The sequence below is a fragment of the Octopus bimaculoides genome, chromosome 2 (assembly GCF_046866305.1).
Source record: "Octopus bimaculoides isolate indiv1 chromosome 2, ASM4686630v1, whole genome shotgun sequence".
NCBI classification, from domain to species: Eukaryota; Metazoa; Mollusca; class Cephalopoda; order Octopoda; family Octopodidae; genus Octopus; species Octopus bimaculoides.
The window spans coordinates 515,046-534,068 of record NC_142929.1 but is presented as its reverse complement, the minus strand read 5'-3'; the positions used below and the strand labels follow the sequence as shown (position 1 = coordinate 534,068).

At 36.5% G+C, this 19,023-nt stretch overlaps 2 protein-coding genes across 14 annotated transcripts in view; one reads left to right on the top strand and one right to left on the bottom strand.

Moving 5' to 3' along the window:
• Positions 1-15,252, top strand: part of LOC106870750 (uncharacterized) — a 35,896-nt gene extending 20,644 nt beyond the window's left edge. For 7 of the 13 annotated variants that reach the window (XM_089340161.1, XM_089340150.1, XM_089340140.1 and 4 more), the window contains 3 exons: positions 6,679-6,864; positions 11,662-11,797; positions 14,460-15,252. In XM_089340161.1, coding sequence (XP_089196287.1) covers positions 6,796-6,864; positions 11,662-11,797; positions 14,460-14,896 — 642 coding nt within the window. In that variant the 5' untranslated portion in view covers positions 6,679-6,795 and the 3' untranslated portion in view covers positions 14,897-15,252. Of the gene's footprint in view, positions 1-994; positions 1,300-2,462; positions 2,604-6,678; positions 6,865-6,947; positions 7,987-8,999; positions 10,432-11,661; positions 11,798-14,459 lie in introns of those variants that run through there. The other 6 variants (XM_089340186.1, XM_089340135.1, XM_089340192.1 and 3 more) reach the window with 6 other exon arrangements.
• Positions 15,253-16,990: 1,738 nt separating this feature from the next.
• LOC106870744 (chitinase-3-like protein 1) overlaps positions 16,991-19,023 on the bottom strand; it is a 41,776-nt gene continuing 39,743 nt past the window's right edge. The window contains exon 12 of the mRNA XM_089340101.1: positions 16,991-17,212. The gene's annotated coding sequence lies outside the window, so the exon portion shown is untranslated. The remainder of the gene's footprint in view (positions 17,213-19,023) is intronic.

Here is a 19,023-nt window from a genome sequence, read left to right as displayed (position 1 = left end):
AATGTCATATTTGTTAAAAAAAAAACCTACCAAGAAACATGTTAGCTAAACTTTGACATATATTTACTGCAGCTGTTTCAAGGTTCTTCAATCCGTTTATGTTGGATATTTTCTGAATTATATGGAAGGCACGTTCCTATTCATACTATAAAAACAGGTCCATTGGATTGACCTAAAACAATTTATTGTTTTCGAACTCTTCGAGGAGAGTAACATGCTTAAACAAATTAAAACAACAATAATGAGGAATATACAAAAATAATTTGGTTCTCTTGAATTTCCAAAAGGAATAAAAATTTCAAATGGGTTGGATCCCATACCACCCAGGTGCTTTTTTTTTTTTTTTTTTTTTTTTTTTTGGTTCAAAATAATCTTTAGGTTTTGAAGATTTAAATATGGGAGATACTGAATTTCAAAATTCGTTTATTTTGTTCCTGTTTAGCATTTGCTGTGGGACAGACATAATCTCCAAATAAATAATAGCATTTTTGTTTGACCCATAAAGTGCTGGGATTGACTACACAGCATGGACTGCTGAGCACATTTTATGAAAATGAGACTATCATGCACACACAAAAAACAAAGAATAGTATGTAATGGTGGCAAGTTTTACATCATCTGAAAAGTCATTAGTTGAACTATTAGTCGTCTTACATTTGGGAGGAGGGGGTGTATCGGAGCGTTTGAGTGACTTTTAGGTTGCTGCAATAAGCTCTATCACTCAATATTCTACATGTCTTGTAGTGTTGAATTATTGTCATGCTCATGAAATAAACATTGCATTATCTATTTTTCTCCATCATGACCTCAAGTCATTTATCTAAATTCTGTCTAGAGTAGTTTGAGGAATTAGTTAAGAAATGCAATACTTGTCAACCTCCTCCTCAACAAGTAACTCTCAGAAGAAAAGGTGTTTTATCAGAAATATGGACAAAGGGAGAGCACTCCTGTTTTATTTATAAAACTGTTTAAACGATTGAATTTGAATTTAATAAAATGTTGAGTAAGACCTTTCGATCAGATTTACATAATTTCTTGAGTATTGGTTAGAAAACAACGTACGAGTTACTCATGAATAAGCTTAATCTTAAAAACAGATAAACAAAGAACAACCAAACGGGTTAATAGGTTAATAGGGCAAGTGAATAAAGGAAATAATTGTGAACCCTCCTTCCGTCATCGAAGCATTAACTTATTCGTTTCGGTTATACGGGAAGCCAAGTTATATTTTTGGGTGTTCTTTGCTATAAAAACCGCGCCGTTTTACTCCGTCCAACTTTTCATAATTTTAGTTCTAATGTGAGTTTACATTCTCTCTAAATCTGCTTTTTTTCGTTCCATTACATTCTGCTGCAAAAATGATTTTAAGTTAATATTTCGTTGGATTATTATCTTTTTTTTTTTTGTCAACAAAGAGTAAATGTTAAATTTTGTTTGTGTATTCCTTCGATATCAATTGTGGGTACTACTAAAGCAGCGCGGACCCGAACGCGCAGTCGCGCGTCCGCGCTAGCTAGTCATGAGTGGTCGATCCTAACCCTAACCCTAAACACGTATTCATTTGCACACGCGGGTTAGGGTTAAGGTTAGGGTTAGGGATAGGGTTAGGGTTAGGGACAGGGTTAGGGTTAGGGATAGGGTTATGGTTAGGATCGACCACTCAAGACTAGCTAGCGCGACTGCGCGTTCGGGCCCACGCTGCTTTAGTAGTACCTCAATTGTGTTCTCTGTTTTGTCCAGTTTTCTAGTTTGATTTTGTAAAATGGTAAACACCGTGAAGGTAATAAAATATATATAGGATCAATATGGATCTTTCTGATTTGGCGGGCGCCACTTTTTATTTATGTTATATATAGGTATAACTACAGATTTCTGCCCCCGATTTTGGCTGATCATAACTTTCTAAAAAATGGATATTTTATAATGAAATTTTCTACGAATATGTGTTATATCATACAGATTCCGAATATAGTGGGGGGGGGGGTGTTTTAGGAGGAGGTGGATCGGGGAATTTCAGAAACTTCACTGGAGTCCACTTCAATTAGTCTTAACTTTCAAGAAAATGAATATTTTTAATGAAATTCTCTACAAAATTATACCTCGGACTATGTATATTCCGAGACATAGGAATTTTGGGGGAAAACAATTGGGGGCTATTTTGAGAACTGTTTCCCCACTTGCGGGTGTTTCTGAACTAATCGTCCATATTTGTTTCATTTTCTCCGTTTTGTGCGTTTGTGCATCCGTAGATTTCTACGGAAGCAACAAACAGGCAATGAAGGCAAAATTCCCCGTTTTAACTTTTTTAATTACATATATATATATGTGTGTATTCCGTCTGTACAAATTTGCTGACTGGACCTGAACACAAACTCGTCTTAATAAAAAAAATCATTCATCCAGATATATAAACCAGAACCAAATCTGTATACAATACTTTGAAAGTAACTTGTCATTTTCAGATAAATTCAACAGTTCCATCCCAAATTATCTTCAGAAAAATTGAAGAGTTACGTCCCTTTGACTGCAAAAATTATTCTCAGCAACAAAACTGGCTGAAATCTAAGACCTTGGAAGTTCGATAAGCGTAAGACGCGAAACCGGTACTCCCAGTTTATTATATAATGTTGTCATATAATTCTTTGTTTCATTACGATCTTAATATTAGCATAAATTTTATTATACAAACCTCCTGTGCGTTTTTATATATTTTTCTTTCTTAAATATCTACAACTACGTGTAAACAACATCTGACACATTTATGTTATATACTTTCCATATATATATATATATATATATATATATATATATATATATATCATATATATCATCATCATCGTCGTCGTCGTTTAACGTCCATTTTCCACACTGGCATGGGTTGGACGGTTTGACTGGTGACTGGAAAGCCTGGAGGCCGCACTAGGCCCCAACCTGATCTGGCAATGTTTCTACAGCTGGATGCCCTTCCTAACGCCAACCACTCCGAGAGCGTAGTGGGTGCTTTTTACGTGCCATCGGCACGAGGGCCAGTCAGGCGGTACTGGCATCGGCCACGTTCAGATAATGAATTTTACGTGCCACCTGCAAGGGACGAGAGGGCTGGCATCAACTATGTTTAGATGGTGTTTTTTACATGCCACCGGCACGGGGATATATATATATATATATATATATATATATATATATATATATATATATATATATATATATATATATATATATATATAATTACATGGCCCTTTTCTATATCAAGAATTGCGTTATTGGCTAAAAATTTAGCTGCTATTTCTAGCTGATTGATTGATCACAAAGAGGCTTCTTTCATTGGCGCTAAACAAGTTGTTCAAAGGTGAAGTGTATTCTTACCATGACCATCACGTCTTAAACTTGCAGGATGTGATGTAAAGTAGATTTGACTGCTGTTTCTAGCAGTTAGAGCAACCCTCGTAGAAGCCCTCTCTTTTCCTTTGTGTATCCGATTTTTAATCGAACGATTTCCCTTAAATAACATTTTATCGAAGTGACTTTGAATAATTCTATAAATAATTTTGTAAAACTTCTTGTCCACTCTCGCTCTAAACTATTGTTTTGACAAGCAGTTGGATGGAGTTGCATAATAAACACCCAGTCACAGCTAAATTGATATCCTTAAACCACCTTAGCAATGCATGTTCATGAAGGGCTCTGCCCCCAGCAACCCCTTCCCCCACTCGCTTTCTCTATCATCTGAGAACAGAATAAGCTTAGTCACTGCTCCCAGCCCCACTTGGTTCCCTTTCTTTCCCTGCCTACTCCACCAATCACCTCCCCCATCCACCTCCTCTTCCCTCCCTCTCCTGTTCTCCATTATTAACACCTTGCTTACCTGCTACCACCCTCAATGCCTTCACATATCTACCGCAAGCCCTGCCACTGAGCCTCTCCTATATTTCTCTCTCCATCATTTGCTACATCCTGCCCACTCACCCAGCCTAAGCCTCTCTGTCACTTCACCTATTCTCACCATCCTCAATGTCTCTTATGAGAATTCCCAACACATCTTTGCCATCATTTCTCTCGCTATTGCTCTCCTAACCCTCCAATTCTCTTTTCTTTCCCAACTGGGGTAGCCATGCATTTACTCTACAACAAGACACCTACATCTGTCCCTTCTATACCTTAAATTTCTCAACTATCACAATGCAACATCTCACCAGTATTACTCCACCACTACCACTACCCCTCCCAGTCAAGGGGCTTTTTATCTTGCAAGGTACTTGGTGACCCCGTCAGTGCTGGTGCCACATAAAAATCACTCAATACATTACACTCTGTAAAGTGGTTGATGATATGAAGGACATCCACCTTTAGAAAACAATGCCAAAACAGACAATGGAATTTAGTGCTGGTGTTGGTCTTGCCAGCTTAGAAAATCGATGTTAAAGGATGGTGATGATGATGATGTTTCTTTGCCTGGCTGAAGCTCTCCTCCACCTTCTCTGTTGAACACAACACACTTCTACATGCCTCCATTCTAGCATCTCAACAATCTCACCAGACCTACCTTTCAAAGTACCTACATTGACAGTGCCAACTCTGAGGATGTAGGAGTTATAAGAGGAAATGAAGATGGGGGGGGGGGGCAATTAGCGTCCAAAAAGAAGGTTTGAACAGGCGTTTGCCAACAGGCAGATCTCATCAGTTGTCCTCACATTTAATCTACCATCAGTCATATCATGCTGCATCTAACAGAAGAGAGTGTGGTGCACAGCCATTGTTAATACAAAGATAGATGATAAATTCTTGTGAGTGTATTTGGTAGGCAGAAGTCTCATCATGTGTGTGTGTCTGTGTGTCTGTGGAACATTCTTGTACTTCCTTCAGTATATGTAAATAACCAGCCCACTCAAAAGTACCTTGGATCGTAGGGCGACCTGCTGTGCTTGAGGAGACTATTGAGTCAAGTACATAAACATCAGCAATATCAAAATCAAATCAAATGGAAGTTGTAGTTGTGAGCCCCGTGCCAGTGGCACATAAAAAGTACCATCTGATCATGGTCAATGCCAGCTCCACTGGCCCTTTGTGCCAGTGGAACATAAAAAGCACCCACTACACTCTCAGAGTGGTTGGTGTTAGGAAGGGCATCCAGCTGTAGAAACACTACCAGATCAGATTGGGGCCTGGTGCAGCCTCCTGGCTTCCCAGACCTCAGTCGAACTGTCCAACCCATGCCAGCATGGAAAATGGACGTTAAACGATGATGAGATATATATATATATATATACACTGACATATATTGACAGCATCTGATGGCTTCAAGGACCACATTGACCTCCAACTGTCTGTTTTGGCATGGTTCCTATGGCTGGTTGCCCTGCCTAACACTATTTTACAATGTATACTGGGTGGGGTTTTTTTTTCCTGCCACCAGCACTATCGAGGTTATGCATCTTGCAGGACTACAACCCCCAGGACTGTTGGGTTAGGGTTAGGGTTTTAAGCTGGGGCTTGAGGGAATACAATATGAGGGGTATGGGCAAAGTAGATTCTTGTAGAAGAGCTGCAGGGTTACATTTAGCAGGAGAGGGAGAGAATGATCTGTAGGGGGCTGCAAAGAGATAGCTGTTAGGGCTGAGGTGTCTAGGAGGCTCCACAAAGCCCAAGTTGGGTAAAAGTGAATGGGTGGTTGGGATTGAGGTTTTTAAAATTGTTTGGGGAACAAATGAGTGACTGGGAGGTAGTCTGCAACAGTGAAAAAGTTGTGTAGTCGAAGGGTGATGACTAATGAATGATGAGTTGAGGAAGGAGGGAGGGAGGGTGGTTGGGGTTAGAGTAGAGGGAGAGTGGCAAGGTAGTGATGATGTAGTTGACAGGGACAGGGCAAAGGGACGTTAGCTGGGAAAGAGATGGGGGTAGGTATGAAATAGTGAAAGGAGGTGGGTGGGATGGGGTGAACCAGTTTAACATGAGAAGAGAGCATATTCTTATCTATTCTATTCATATCTGCTACAGAATTTTCCCTCCGATAAACAATAAATATAGATTATTATTAGTTAATTTAAGCAGTTTTCTTTTATATCAGTTAATTTAAATAAATAGAAGAGTTGTTGTATTGAAGATGTAATTGTTTATATATTTTTTGTTGCAGTTATACATAGGGGAACACTTAGATACTTAATTATATACATATATATATATATACACACCTATCTTATTGTTGTATGTTGTGGTAATGAGAGACTATCTTGCACATGAAAGTATGTGTTTGAGATATAATGATGTGAATTTTGATGGTTGTGGATTGCACTTACTTGCTTGTATCTCCATTAGAGTGTTTTTGTTGTTTTTTTAATATTAATTTCAAATTTTGGCACAAGGCCAGCAATTTACGAGGGGGCGTGCAAGTCAATTACCTCAACCTCAGTCCTCTACTGGTACTTATTTTATGAACCCTGAAAGGATAAAAGGTAAAGTTGACCTTGGCAGAATTTGAACTTAGAACATAATGATAGATAAAGTGCCACAAAGCATTTTCCCCCAGCATGCTAATGGTTCTGCCATCTTGCTGCCTGAATATCATTGATATATTATTGATATGTGACTCTCTCTATAGAATTGTCAATTGTTTTAAATTTCAATGTTCATAAATTTGATGTATTATTTAATTTTATTTATTCTATTCCTCTCTGTTGCTAGTTAGGCACCTACCAATGCCAGAGTCTGTTACTGGACTTGGAACTCTATACACTAAGACACTTAACGTCAAATCTTTTAGTACAAGAAATCAACTTTTGTCAACTTGAAAACATCATAATGGCTCTTAACGCAATCGCAAAAAACCTAAAAGTTCCAGAAAAATCATTTGCAGGAAGAATTACTCAGGTTTAGTCATCATTTTTCAAATTTATTTTGAATTTATTAATTAAAAAAAAATCAATCTAATTGAACGAATACTTTCCTTTCAGTGTATTACTGGCGATTATTGAATCAGTCTTGGAGAAATGTTTGAACTCCATATATAGAAAGATGAATCCTAGAAGTAATTCCAAGCATCAGTAGAATGGCACAATTTTGGTAGAAGGGCTTAGTCGATTTAATCAGCCCCAGATTGATGAAAGTTGATCATGACAACCTCTCCAACCTGTACCATCATGCAAACTGAATGTAATAAATGTGCTGCTGCTGGTATTGATGATGGTGACAACTATGGTGATGATGATCATGTTCATGATGATGATGATGATGATGATGATGATGATTCCAGAGTCTAAATGTAATTAACTGATTGGAAGTTTCTTTTAGAATCAGAATCTAAGAAGATGTGATCTGGAACATCGCATTGGGAGTCTCTGATGCTGAGCATTTGCAAAAGAAAAATGGTTTTGATAGCAGAAATGTGTAAAATATATAGAATGATTTCCTGATGAAATGCCACCATCCTCATCAGAAGCCACACAGATGTCCTCTTTATTCAGTGTTGAAATATTAGTTTATGATGGACAAGAAAAAAGCAGGTTTTATGAATGACTTCCCTTCTAACCCAGATTTTGCACCAAACAACATTTGTGTCTTGAAGGATGAAGAACATGCAAAAATATTTGAGAAGTAAAATTCTTCACAAGGCTCATGATATAAGACAACATATTGAAGATTATCTGAAAAATCAACGAGAAATTTTCTACAAAACAACCTTTTAGGTTATTTGGCAACCTCACTAATGCTGGTGGCATTAAAAGAAAGCACCCAGTATGTACTCTAAATTGGTTGACGTTGGGAAGGACATCTAGCCATAGAAACCATGCCAGAGCTATCATTGGAACCCAGCACAGCCTTGTAGCAGACCGGATCCTGTCAAACTGTCCAACCCATGCTGGCATGGAAAATAGATGTTAAACGACGACAATGATGCATATATGAATAATAAGAATGAGCAGTCACAATTCAGTAAAACATGCTTTGGAAACAGAAAGATCCAGCAAATTTTATGTGCAATTCTGTCATAAGGTAACCTGCCTTCTTATCAGGCTTACTATCTGATCATTATCGAAATCAATTCAGCATTGTTTATCAAATGTTATGAGTGAACAATTTTATGATTGAGTTACAAGCTGAGTAGGAGTGATCAAAAAGCCTTTTTTTCATCAGCCAATCATTTCTTTGCTGAATTATCCTAGCTCAACCACAAAAAGGAGTTGTGATTTCATTAATTTGTTAGTGTCTGCCAGCATAATTTTTAGTTATGTTTATCTCAAGGCTGATAACCTCCAACCCATTCTTTGGCTAAACACGTCAAGCTGATGCTTCATTAGAATAGTTATCTATCTCCATACCTTCTAACTATTATTCAGAGCATATTAATATATATTTACTTTCTCTCTAAATATACACCCTATGCCCCCCACCAAGGTTTATACCAAATTCATCCACATAACAATGCTCAGTAATGTTCCGTATACTTAATACCTAATAATGGTAAATCTTCATTTCTGCTACTGACGAGATTCTGCTTTATAAAATGATTTAATTATCACAATTATGATCTTTAAAGTATGAATTCAAACAGCTGTAAGAGATTATGTTTATTTTTGCATTAATAAATATACTTATTAATTGATTTAACTCCATTTTCTTATTTTACTTATATATATATATATATATAGGAAAATGAAAAAAAGCCAGAATGCTGAACTGGGAGCATAATTTAATAAAGATTTTTTCTAACTGGTTTTCATTGCGATGAAGCAAATTATCAAGAAGAAGGAGAATGAAAATGTTTTTTTACAAAGAAGTACAAAAAAGTACAAAATGAAGAAAATAATATATAAAACAATAATATATAAAAAAAATAAATATACCCATACATTATATTGTCTTTGAGCTTTTGTAGTTCAATAGTAGTTCATGTATAAATTGGTAGGAAAAATAAGGATGCATGAGAGTTGAGAGTTTTGTGGTAGATGTCGGTTGTGATTTGGTTATTAGGTGTTTTTATGATTAAGAGATCAAGAAAAGGGAGATGATGTTTGCTGAATTCCATAGTGAATTGAATGTTGGGGTGTATGTTATTAAGAATGGATTTGAATCATCCAAATATCTTTTCCACACATCTTTTTAATGGATAACTGGAAAAGATATTTGGATGATTGTTTCATCATATGGAATGAACCCTATGAAAAACTTCTAGAATTCAAATCCATTCTTAATAACATACACCCCAACATTCAATTCACTATGGAATTCAGCAAACATCATCTCCCTTTTCTTGATCTCTTAATCATAAAAACACCTAATAACCAAATCACAACCGACATCTACCACAAACCTACAGACTCACAACAATACCTCCTTTTTAGCTCATGCCACCCAAAACACACCAAGATAAATATCCCCTTTAATTTAGCTAAAAGAATTTGCACCATTGTCTCTGACCCAACCACTCGAGAAATACGCTTACAAGATCTCAAAAAGACACTGTTACAACGCCAATATCCCTCCACACTCATAGATCTTGGAATAAAACGTGCCAAGGAACTTGACAAAAACACACTAAAAACCAACCAACATAATAACACACCCAACCCCAAAATACTTCCATACATCTCCACCCATAACCCCAATAACATCGAAGCATTCACCACAATTAAACAAAACCTCCCCTTACTCACCACAGACCCAAAAATGAACAATATCATTAATACACACAAAGTCCTTAAATGCAAAAGGCAACACAAATCTTTGAAAACATTATTAACCAATTCCAAACTACACCACTTCCACCCCCATCAGTTAAAAAATGTGCACGCCCTAATTGTGGCACCTGCCCCTACCTACTTGAAGGCTCTGAATTTACCTTCAAACGAGGAACAAAGTTTAAAATTAAAACCAATTTCTCTTGTTCCTCGAGTAACCTCATTTATGTCCTTACTTGCGCAGGTTGCCAAAATTTCTATATCGGACAGACGAGCCTCCCATTACGTAGAAGAGTAGCTGTCCATAAGGAACAAATAAACCTCCCTCAATACCGCCAAATTCCACTCAGTGGCCACATAGACTCTTGCGCCAGAAACAAAAACCCTAAATTTATTATATTCCCTTTCTATCAATGTAAAGACAGAATCTCCACACAAGAAAGAATCAACAAGGAGAATCTTTTCATAGAGAAATTCCAACCATTTCTTAACACACACACCCCTCAGTGACCTTATTTCTCTATGAACAGACACAAACTTCCTGTTTGGAAAAGAAGAGTTCATAACTCTAACTAAAAACACTTGTCTCCCCTTACACACACTTCCTGTTTTGACACCACATTTCCTGCTTAGCACAAACTTTTAACCCTTTTTTTAAACCTAACAAAACTCTCAACTCTCATGCATCCTTATTTTTCCTACCAATTTATACATGAACTACTATTGAACTACAAAAGCTCAAAGACAATATAATATATGGGTATATTTATTTTTTTTATATATTATTGTTTTATATATTATTTTCTTCATTTTGTACTTTTTTGTACTTCTTTGTAAAAAAACATTTTCATTCTCCTTCTTCTTGATAATTTGCTTCATCGCAATGAAAACCGGTTAGAAAAAATCTTTATTAAATTATGCTCCCAGTTCAGCATTCTGGCTTTTTTTCATTTTCCTATTATTTCTCCACGTGCGGTTAACACAACCCCACTATTTACTGACTTATATATATATATATATATATATATATATATATATATATATATATATATATAGTGAAGAATGGAAAGTTCTGTATACACATGGGATAGGTATATAAGAAAGAAAAGAAATGTAAAAGTCAGAGAAAGTTTGTATAATAAAGTTTATGGTGATATTAGTATCATATTACATCATTAGAAATTAAATAAGTACTGGTTTCGCGATCAAACGATTGTCAACTTATATAGAGAAAACTTTTTTGCTGTCAATAGGACGCCATCTTTGAAAAAAGTGAACAGAGATGAAGCAATATGTCAAGGAGGGCAACTCTTATTTTTTTTGTACTAGGTTTTAAAACCTAGTACAGTAATATAATTAACTGTGTATAAAATGAAATGACTCCTGTAACTGTATGCTTGCCAAAAATCACTGAAGAGCTTCATGAAAAAATAAGAGTTGCCCTCCTTGACATATTGCTTCATCTCTGTTCGCTATTTTTTTCAAAGATGGCGTCCTATTGACAGCAAAAAAGTTTTCTCTATATAAGTTGACAATCGTTGATTGTGAAACCGGTACTTATTTAATTTGTAATGATGTAATGATGCAATATGATCCTAATATCACCATAAACTTTATTATACAAACTTTCTGTGACTTTTACATTTCTTTTCTTTCTTTTATATATCATCATCATCATCATCATCGTTTAACGTCCGCTTTCCATGCTAGCATGGGTTGGACGATTTGACTGAGGACTGGTGAAACCGGATGGCAACACCAGGCTCCAGTCTGATATATATATATATATATATATATATATATATATATATATATATATATATATATATATATATATATATCCAAATAAAAGCTAATGTGAAACTTCTCAAATTAATTTTTTTAAAGCATAGACTCTCAAAAAGTGCATACAAATAAATGAAAACATCATTAGGTTAGTATTTTTGAATTATGTAGCATAATTAATGAAAATGTTCCTTATGATTTTCAGTTCTTTCTCAAAAGAGATAATAGACTTGTAGAAGAGAAAGCTGTTGAACATTGCGGTATTAAAGCTGACCATTATGTTCTTGAAGTTGGTTTTGGTCCTGGCATAGGTCTTGAAGCAGCATACAATAAAATCAAAGGTAACTTGGAAAACCACTGTATTTTGTTTTTGATAGAGGAGTTTTTATCATCATCACCGTCGTCATTGTCACCATCATCATCATCATCACCGTCGTCATTGTCACCATCATCATCATCATCACCGTCGTCATTGTCACCATCATCATCATCATCGTCGTCGTCATTGTCACCATCATCATCATCATCATTGTCGTCATTGTCACCATCATCATCATCATCATCGTCGTCATTGTCACCATCATCATCGTCATCATCGTTGTCATCATTTAACATCTGTTAGATGGTTTGACAAGAGTTAGCAAGCCAGTGGACTGCACCAGGTTCCACTGTTTTCGCATGGGTTTTACAGTTGGGTGCCCTTCCTAATGACCACCCCTTTAGAGTGGATTCATTACATGTGCATATTACCAAGATGCCAACAATATGCAGGTGACTGACTAGTTAGATTCTGACATCATTCAGAATAAGAAGCCATTTTGACCCCACTGAGAACATTTCTTTTCATTTGCCTGGACTGCTGCCCTTGGTTCTACAAACTAACAGTGGTACTCAGGACAATCTAATGCTGCCACACCAAAAAGATTGCTTGGGTACAACAGATGAGCTGAAACTTTCCTGCTTAGAACAAAGACATAAAAGATAGGGAAGTGTCTGGCCTAGCTGTGGGATTGAGAGATATATCAACCCCTGAACTGGGCACCACTGTATAATACCAAAGATCCCACACCTCTGTGAGTAAGGATCCAGTTTTGTAACAGCCCAGGGTTTAAAGGCCAACAGCTTTTCAGTTCCTCGCAGAAAAGTTGCAGCAGAGATCTACAAGGTGTGGATTGTTCAAAGAACATCAAGAGAAATTTTTATCTGAGATTCCAAATGAATTATGGCAAGAAATGCAAATATGGGTTAGGGTTAGGGTTAGGGTAGCGTTATTCAACTCGCTGCTTCACCGGAACCAAACTAAGAAAAACAGCCGTGGAAGTGAGTTGAAATAGACTCGCTATCAGATTCATGGCAGTACCCAAGCATGCCCTCACCTTTGGCTGAAACAAGTAAAAGTAAGTAAACACACACACACACATTGGTCAGTAGTTCATATATCCTGAAATGGAGCATACTTTAAAACATTAGAGTAGTAATATTTAGAAGGTTGTTTGTTATGGCTGCTCATAGAGTGACCATTGGTTTCACCCCTATCAGGCGCTTAACTGTATAGGTGACTCATAAGACTCAAGTGGCTAGAAGCACACATCCTCTCTACAACTGGAAGGAAGATGTTATGATCAGTAAATTTTGTAAACAAAAAAGATCCAGTATGAAGCTGATAAAGCTTTGGGTGAGGCAGAGTTATGTCCCCTTAGACCAGTACCGGTTATGTCTACAATGAGCCTGCTAAAGATGTCTGAGAATGACAGCATTTCCTTAGTCAGCAAATGGTGAATTCCATGTTTCCAACACAACTTTCCTCTGATGAGGGCACTGACTAAAACTCTCTAGTTTAGAGTTCTTTATATATATTCTTTTTACTTGTTTCAGTCATTTGACTGTGGCCATGCTAGAGAATAAATCAACCCCAGCACTTATTCTTTGTAAGCCTAGTACTTATTGTATCAATCTCTTTGGCCAAACTGTTAAGTTACAAGGACTTAAACACGCCAACATTTGTTGTCACGGTCAAGCGATGGTGATGGGGACAAACACAGACACACAAGCATATACATACATATATATATATCCATATGCTGGCATGGGTTGGGTGATTTCATCAGAGCTGGCAAGCTGCAGGGCTACAGCAGACTCCAGTCTGATTTGATGCCCTTCCTAATCTCAACCACAGAGTGTGCTGGCTGCTTTTACATGGCACCACATGCACCCTTTTATGTGGCACTGCACATGCACTTATGCATGGCACCACCACTATCAAAATGTTACTGGATGGTTTCATACAAAATTTATCTTCCCTACAAGGAAGGATTAATTAAATAATTAACAGATATTGTTGCTTGAAAATGGATTGCAAACTGTCTATTTTTAGCTGGTGATAATCTGTTCTTGTAAGTGAGGTGAATTTCATAGGAAACCATCCAGTAATATTTTTGATGTGTCTAGGGATTGATTTATTATACTGAATAAATAATTTACTTACTCTAACGAGTGTATTTTTCTGACTGATTATGAAAATTCTTCAGATACATTTATATCGTTGTGATCATGTCTCTTTTGTGTGCAGCACATTGATGATATTACAACAAAAGTGTTCCTGATTAACCCCGACTTCTCCAGCTGCCTTGCCATTCTTGCCCAACCAGCCCCTGATATTGGCCATCCATTGCTTTCTTTCCCTGATTCTTCCTTCTACGACAATGTTTTGCAGACCTTTACTTCTTTGAATATGGCCATAATAGATGGGTTTTTATTTTTAAACCAGTCACTGTCGTCTTACATCAACACCCATTCTTTTGTTCAATGGTCTTTTAAGAAACTTGTAACATTCTCCTACACACCTGCATTTCAAATGCATTGATTATGTCCTCTTCATATTTGTTCAGAATCCATGTTTTGCTACCATAAAAAGCTTGCCCTAACCTTTCTTTTAATACATGACATGCACTTCTGTAGTGAATATGTGAGTATAAGTTCCTATATTTGTTTCTTTTATTTTAGATGGCAAAGGTAAATTATTTGGTCTGGACTTATCACCTTACATGTTGGAAACTGCAAGCAAACTAATGAATGAAGGCATCACCAATAATCAAGTGGAATTGCATCTTGGAAGTGTTATGGAAATGCCATTTGAGTCGAATACCTTTGATCGGATTTTTCATTGCAATTGTTTTTATTTTTGGCCAGATTTTGACAAATGTGCTCAAGAGTTATATCGTGTTTTAAAGCCTAACACATTTATGATAACAACAGCTGATTGTAAAAGGTTAAAAGCTTCTGAAGAAAAGGGTTTTCTGAAATATGGCAACGCAGATATAGAATTATATATGGATGTGCTTCGTAAGAATAAATTTGAAAATGTAACAATGGAAACTCATGGTTCTGAAAACAAACAGTACCAGGTTATTTCTGCCTTCAAAGGAGCAAAAGAAGAATAATTTGCGTTAGATTTTCAAACAGCTCGTTCTGACACAGCGACATACATTTCGAAATCAATCTATAAAATTACATAATATTTCCAGTGCTCTTTAGGTTTGTGTTTGTTATGTTAACAATAATTGTATCACAAAAGATGAATTTATTGTTTAATAAGGGATACAAATTCATGTATAATTTGATATCAGAGCACATCATAAATTAAGATGGTATATTATGTAACCTACCAAAGGACTCTTTTGTTCCATTTCAAAATATTGAGCACATTACTTCAGTGCTAAAAACAGTTCACTCAAAATTATTGCAGATTCAGTTAAAACATCAAAAGCATTTAAATAAAATTTCCTTTTCAAACAAATGCATTCATTTTTTTTTTTTTTTCTCCTAAGTAATAGAGCTTATTTTCAGTACAGAATAATAATATTTTCATTTACAGTTACCTGATCTGCAGACATTTTCTTGTCTTGACTTCATATTTGTTGCAATGTTACAATTGATTTATTGTTCATTTACTGTTTGAAATAAAATTGGAGGTCATATGATCCTGTTGGTGATGGTGTCACATGAAAAGCTCTGGTGCTGGTGCCACATAAAAATCACCGAGTGCCCTCTATAAAGTGGTTAGCATTAGGAAAAGCATACAGCTGTAGAGGAGTACATGAATGACCATGGGATTGCACCTAAAAAGTTACCCTCTGAGGCACAAGTCCAGGCAAGGTCGTTTATGAAAGACCAGCAGTCATCGATGCATAACAACCTCCCCCTCTCCCTGCTACTGATGTTACCCAAGGGAAAGTCAAAGCTTGGCACCAGTGATGTCACAACTCATTTCTACATCTGGGTGAACTGGAGCAATGTGAAATAAAGTGTCTTGCTCAAGAACCCAACACACAGCCTGGTCTAAAAATTGAACTCACTACCTTATGATTAAGAACCCAATGCTCTAACCACTGAGCTATGCACCTTGGCATGGCTCAGAGACCATGCTAAAACAGACACTGGAACCTAATATGGTTCCTGTCAAACCATCCAACCCATGTCAGTATGGAAGAAGGATATCAAATGATGATGTGAATGACTGGAGTAGTTTTACATTAATCACATTATGTATAATGTTATGAATAAAAGAAAAAATGAAATTATAAAAATTCAAACTAACAACTATTCCTTTAATGCAATGGTTCTCAACCATTTTTCTCCCTGTGGACCTACACTCTTGGAGTGGTTGGCATTAAGAAGGGCATCCAGCCATAGAAACCATGCCAAATCAACTCCCCAGTGCAGCTCTTCACCTTACCAGTTCTCAGTCAAACCGCCCAACCCATACCAGCATGGAAGACAAATGTTAAATGATGATGGACCCCTTTGATTCCAATTTTCGTTGGGTGGACCCTCACAGCCAGTTGATGTCTTTTAAAAAAAAAAAACATTTTTATAATTAAATATTATTAAGAATTATGTAAAATAATTGTTAAAATATTTGGTGTCTTGCAGAAGAAATATAAGCAATCTTTTGGTTTTACTTCTAGAATTTACCAAATAAATTTTAACAACAAATTCTTGTATGAACCCCTAAGGACCATTATGAACCCTGGTTGAGAGCCCCTGCTTTAATGGGATACAGTCATCATAAAATATTACATGACATCGTTGAAAGAATGTATATAAGGTCCAGGATGTAGCTGATTTTAGAATAGGCACACTGTGTCCCTTCATGTCCTCAAAAGGGACTAAAAGTGTTGGTGACTGGAAGAGCACCTGGCTGTTAAATGCTATCTCAGAAATCATGTTCAAACCATGGAAAAGCAAATGTAAAACAATGACAATGATAAATACACAGACACACACACACACACACACACACACACATGTAGCAGTGTGTTAAAGAATTTGATTCCCAACCACATGGTTCTGCATGGCACCTTTGGCAAGTGTCTTCTATTATAGCCCTAGGCCAGTTAATGCCTTGTGAGTGGATTTGGGAGACCGAAACTAAAAGAAGCTTGTCGTCTGTGTGTTTGTCTCCCACCAAAAGTTCATTTTATGTTTGAATTTAAACTAATAAAAAATGGGGGGAAAAAAAACTCTGTAGACAATTGAGTTTTAAAAAATATTTTATTTTATTTATTACGCATATAATGACATTGATTATTACGCATATAATGACATTGATTATTACGCATATAATGACATTGATTATTACGCATATAATGACATTGATTATTACGCATATAAAGACATTGATTATTCTGGAATTTCTGCCTTGCATAGTTTATGCTGCTTCCATTCTGTACATTCTTCCAATTAAAAAAGTTACTCTGAAATGAATATGAATTCATTTTGTCATGATTATACAATTTATTACAATTACACATATAAATATCCATTTACATATATAAACTTCAGTATCAGCAATTTGAAAAAGTTCTCTGTTTTCGCAAATGTCAGTTTATGAACAGAAATCCACACGGAAAATTACAATGCCATGGATAGACAAGAAACCAGAATCAGCTATTGCAAGTTTTGGAGCTATCGTGAGAAATTCTGAACTGAACTAAGATTTATACCTGTTCTATAGAAAGGCCATGGATAGACACTACCAGAAGAATGGGTACATACACCACAAGCTAAAGGATAGTGGCACTATTGATAGGAAGGGTAGCCTCTCTCGGATATACAATAGATATGTTACATCCGACCTAGAGGATATGCCTTTGCTATCCAGGAACAGAAAATAACTACTAAATACTTGATAAACAGGAGAGACAAAGATTCCATCAAAACCTCCATGGGGTAACAGAAAATATCGGTTATGCTATATTAGTGAAAAAGATATCACCCACTTCATCAGCATCTGCCCTAAAATGTCTACCAGATATTACACCCCTGCCCATGAAATATGATGTAGTTGGCAAAAACCAATTACAATGCTATTTACAGGAAAGCTATATATCAATCGCATGTCAGAACCAAAATGTTTTTATACTTTTGAAAACCAGAAATACAGGTGGAATATTTGAATAAAAGTAGCAATCCAGGACAAAACCTGATATTGTTCTGTGGGACGGGAATGCTGTAGACCTCAGCTGCTCAATGGACGCAAATGTAATATCAAAAGTTCAGGAAAATGAGAATATTTATGGTCAATTAATGCAGAACTTACAGCTCTTGTGCCCTGATTATAAATTCTCATTTGTCAAAACCAAAAAATACTAAATTTTTCTAAGAAAGAGCAAAAAAAAAAACATTGACCTGCATCCTCCAAATGCCTTTTATTAGCCGTACAGTGACAACTTGTACGACATTGCAAAGATTTTTCCATATGAGATTCTTTAAATGAATATATACGTACACTCGGTTCAATACACTGATACACATGCAAAAAGTAATGACGCATACACCTACATCTATGCACACAGCAACCCAACCACATATTCACAAATGACAGGGAACTCTCTCCACTCAAAATGACAGAGAACTCTCTCCACTCAAAATGACAGGGAACTCTCTCCACTCAAAATGTCTGCTGCTTTGTTAATGACAGGGAACTCTCTCCACTCAAAATGTCTGCTGCTTTGTTAATGACAGGGAACTCTCTCCACTGAAAATGTCTGCTGCTTTGTTAATGACAGGGAACTCTCTCCACTCAAAATGTCTGTTGCTTTGTTAATGACAGGGAACTCTCTCCACTCAAAATGTCTGCTGCTTTGTTAATGACAGGGAACTCTCTCCACTGAAAATGTCTGCTGCTTTGTTAATGACAGGGAACTCTCTCCACTCAAAATGTCTGCTGCTTTGTTAATGACAGGGAACTCTCTCCACTCAAAATGTCTGCTGCTTTGTTAATGACAGGGAACTCTCTCCACTCAAAATGTCTGCTGCTTTGTTAATGACAGGGAACTCTCTCCACTCAAAATGTCTGCTGCTTTGTTAATGACAGGGAACTCTCTCCACTCAAAATGTCTGTTGCTTTGTTAATGACAGGGAACTCTCTCCACTCAAAATGTCTGCTGCTTTGTTAATGACAGGGAACTCTCTCCACTCAAAATGTCTGCTGCTTTGTTAATGACAGGGAACTCTCTCCACTCAAAATGTCTGCTGCTTTGTTAATGACAGGGAACTCTCTCCA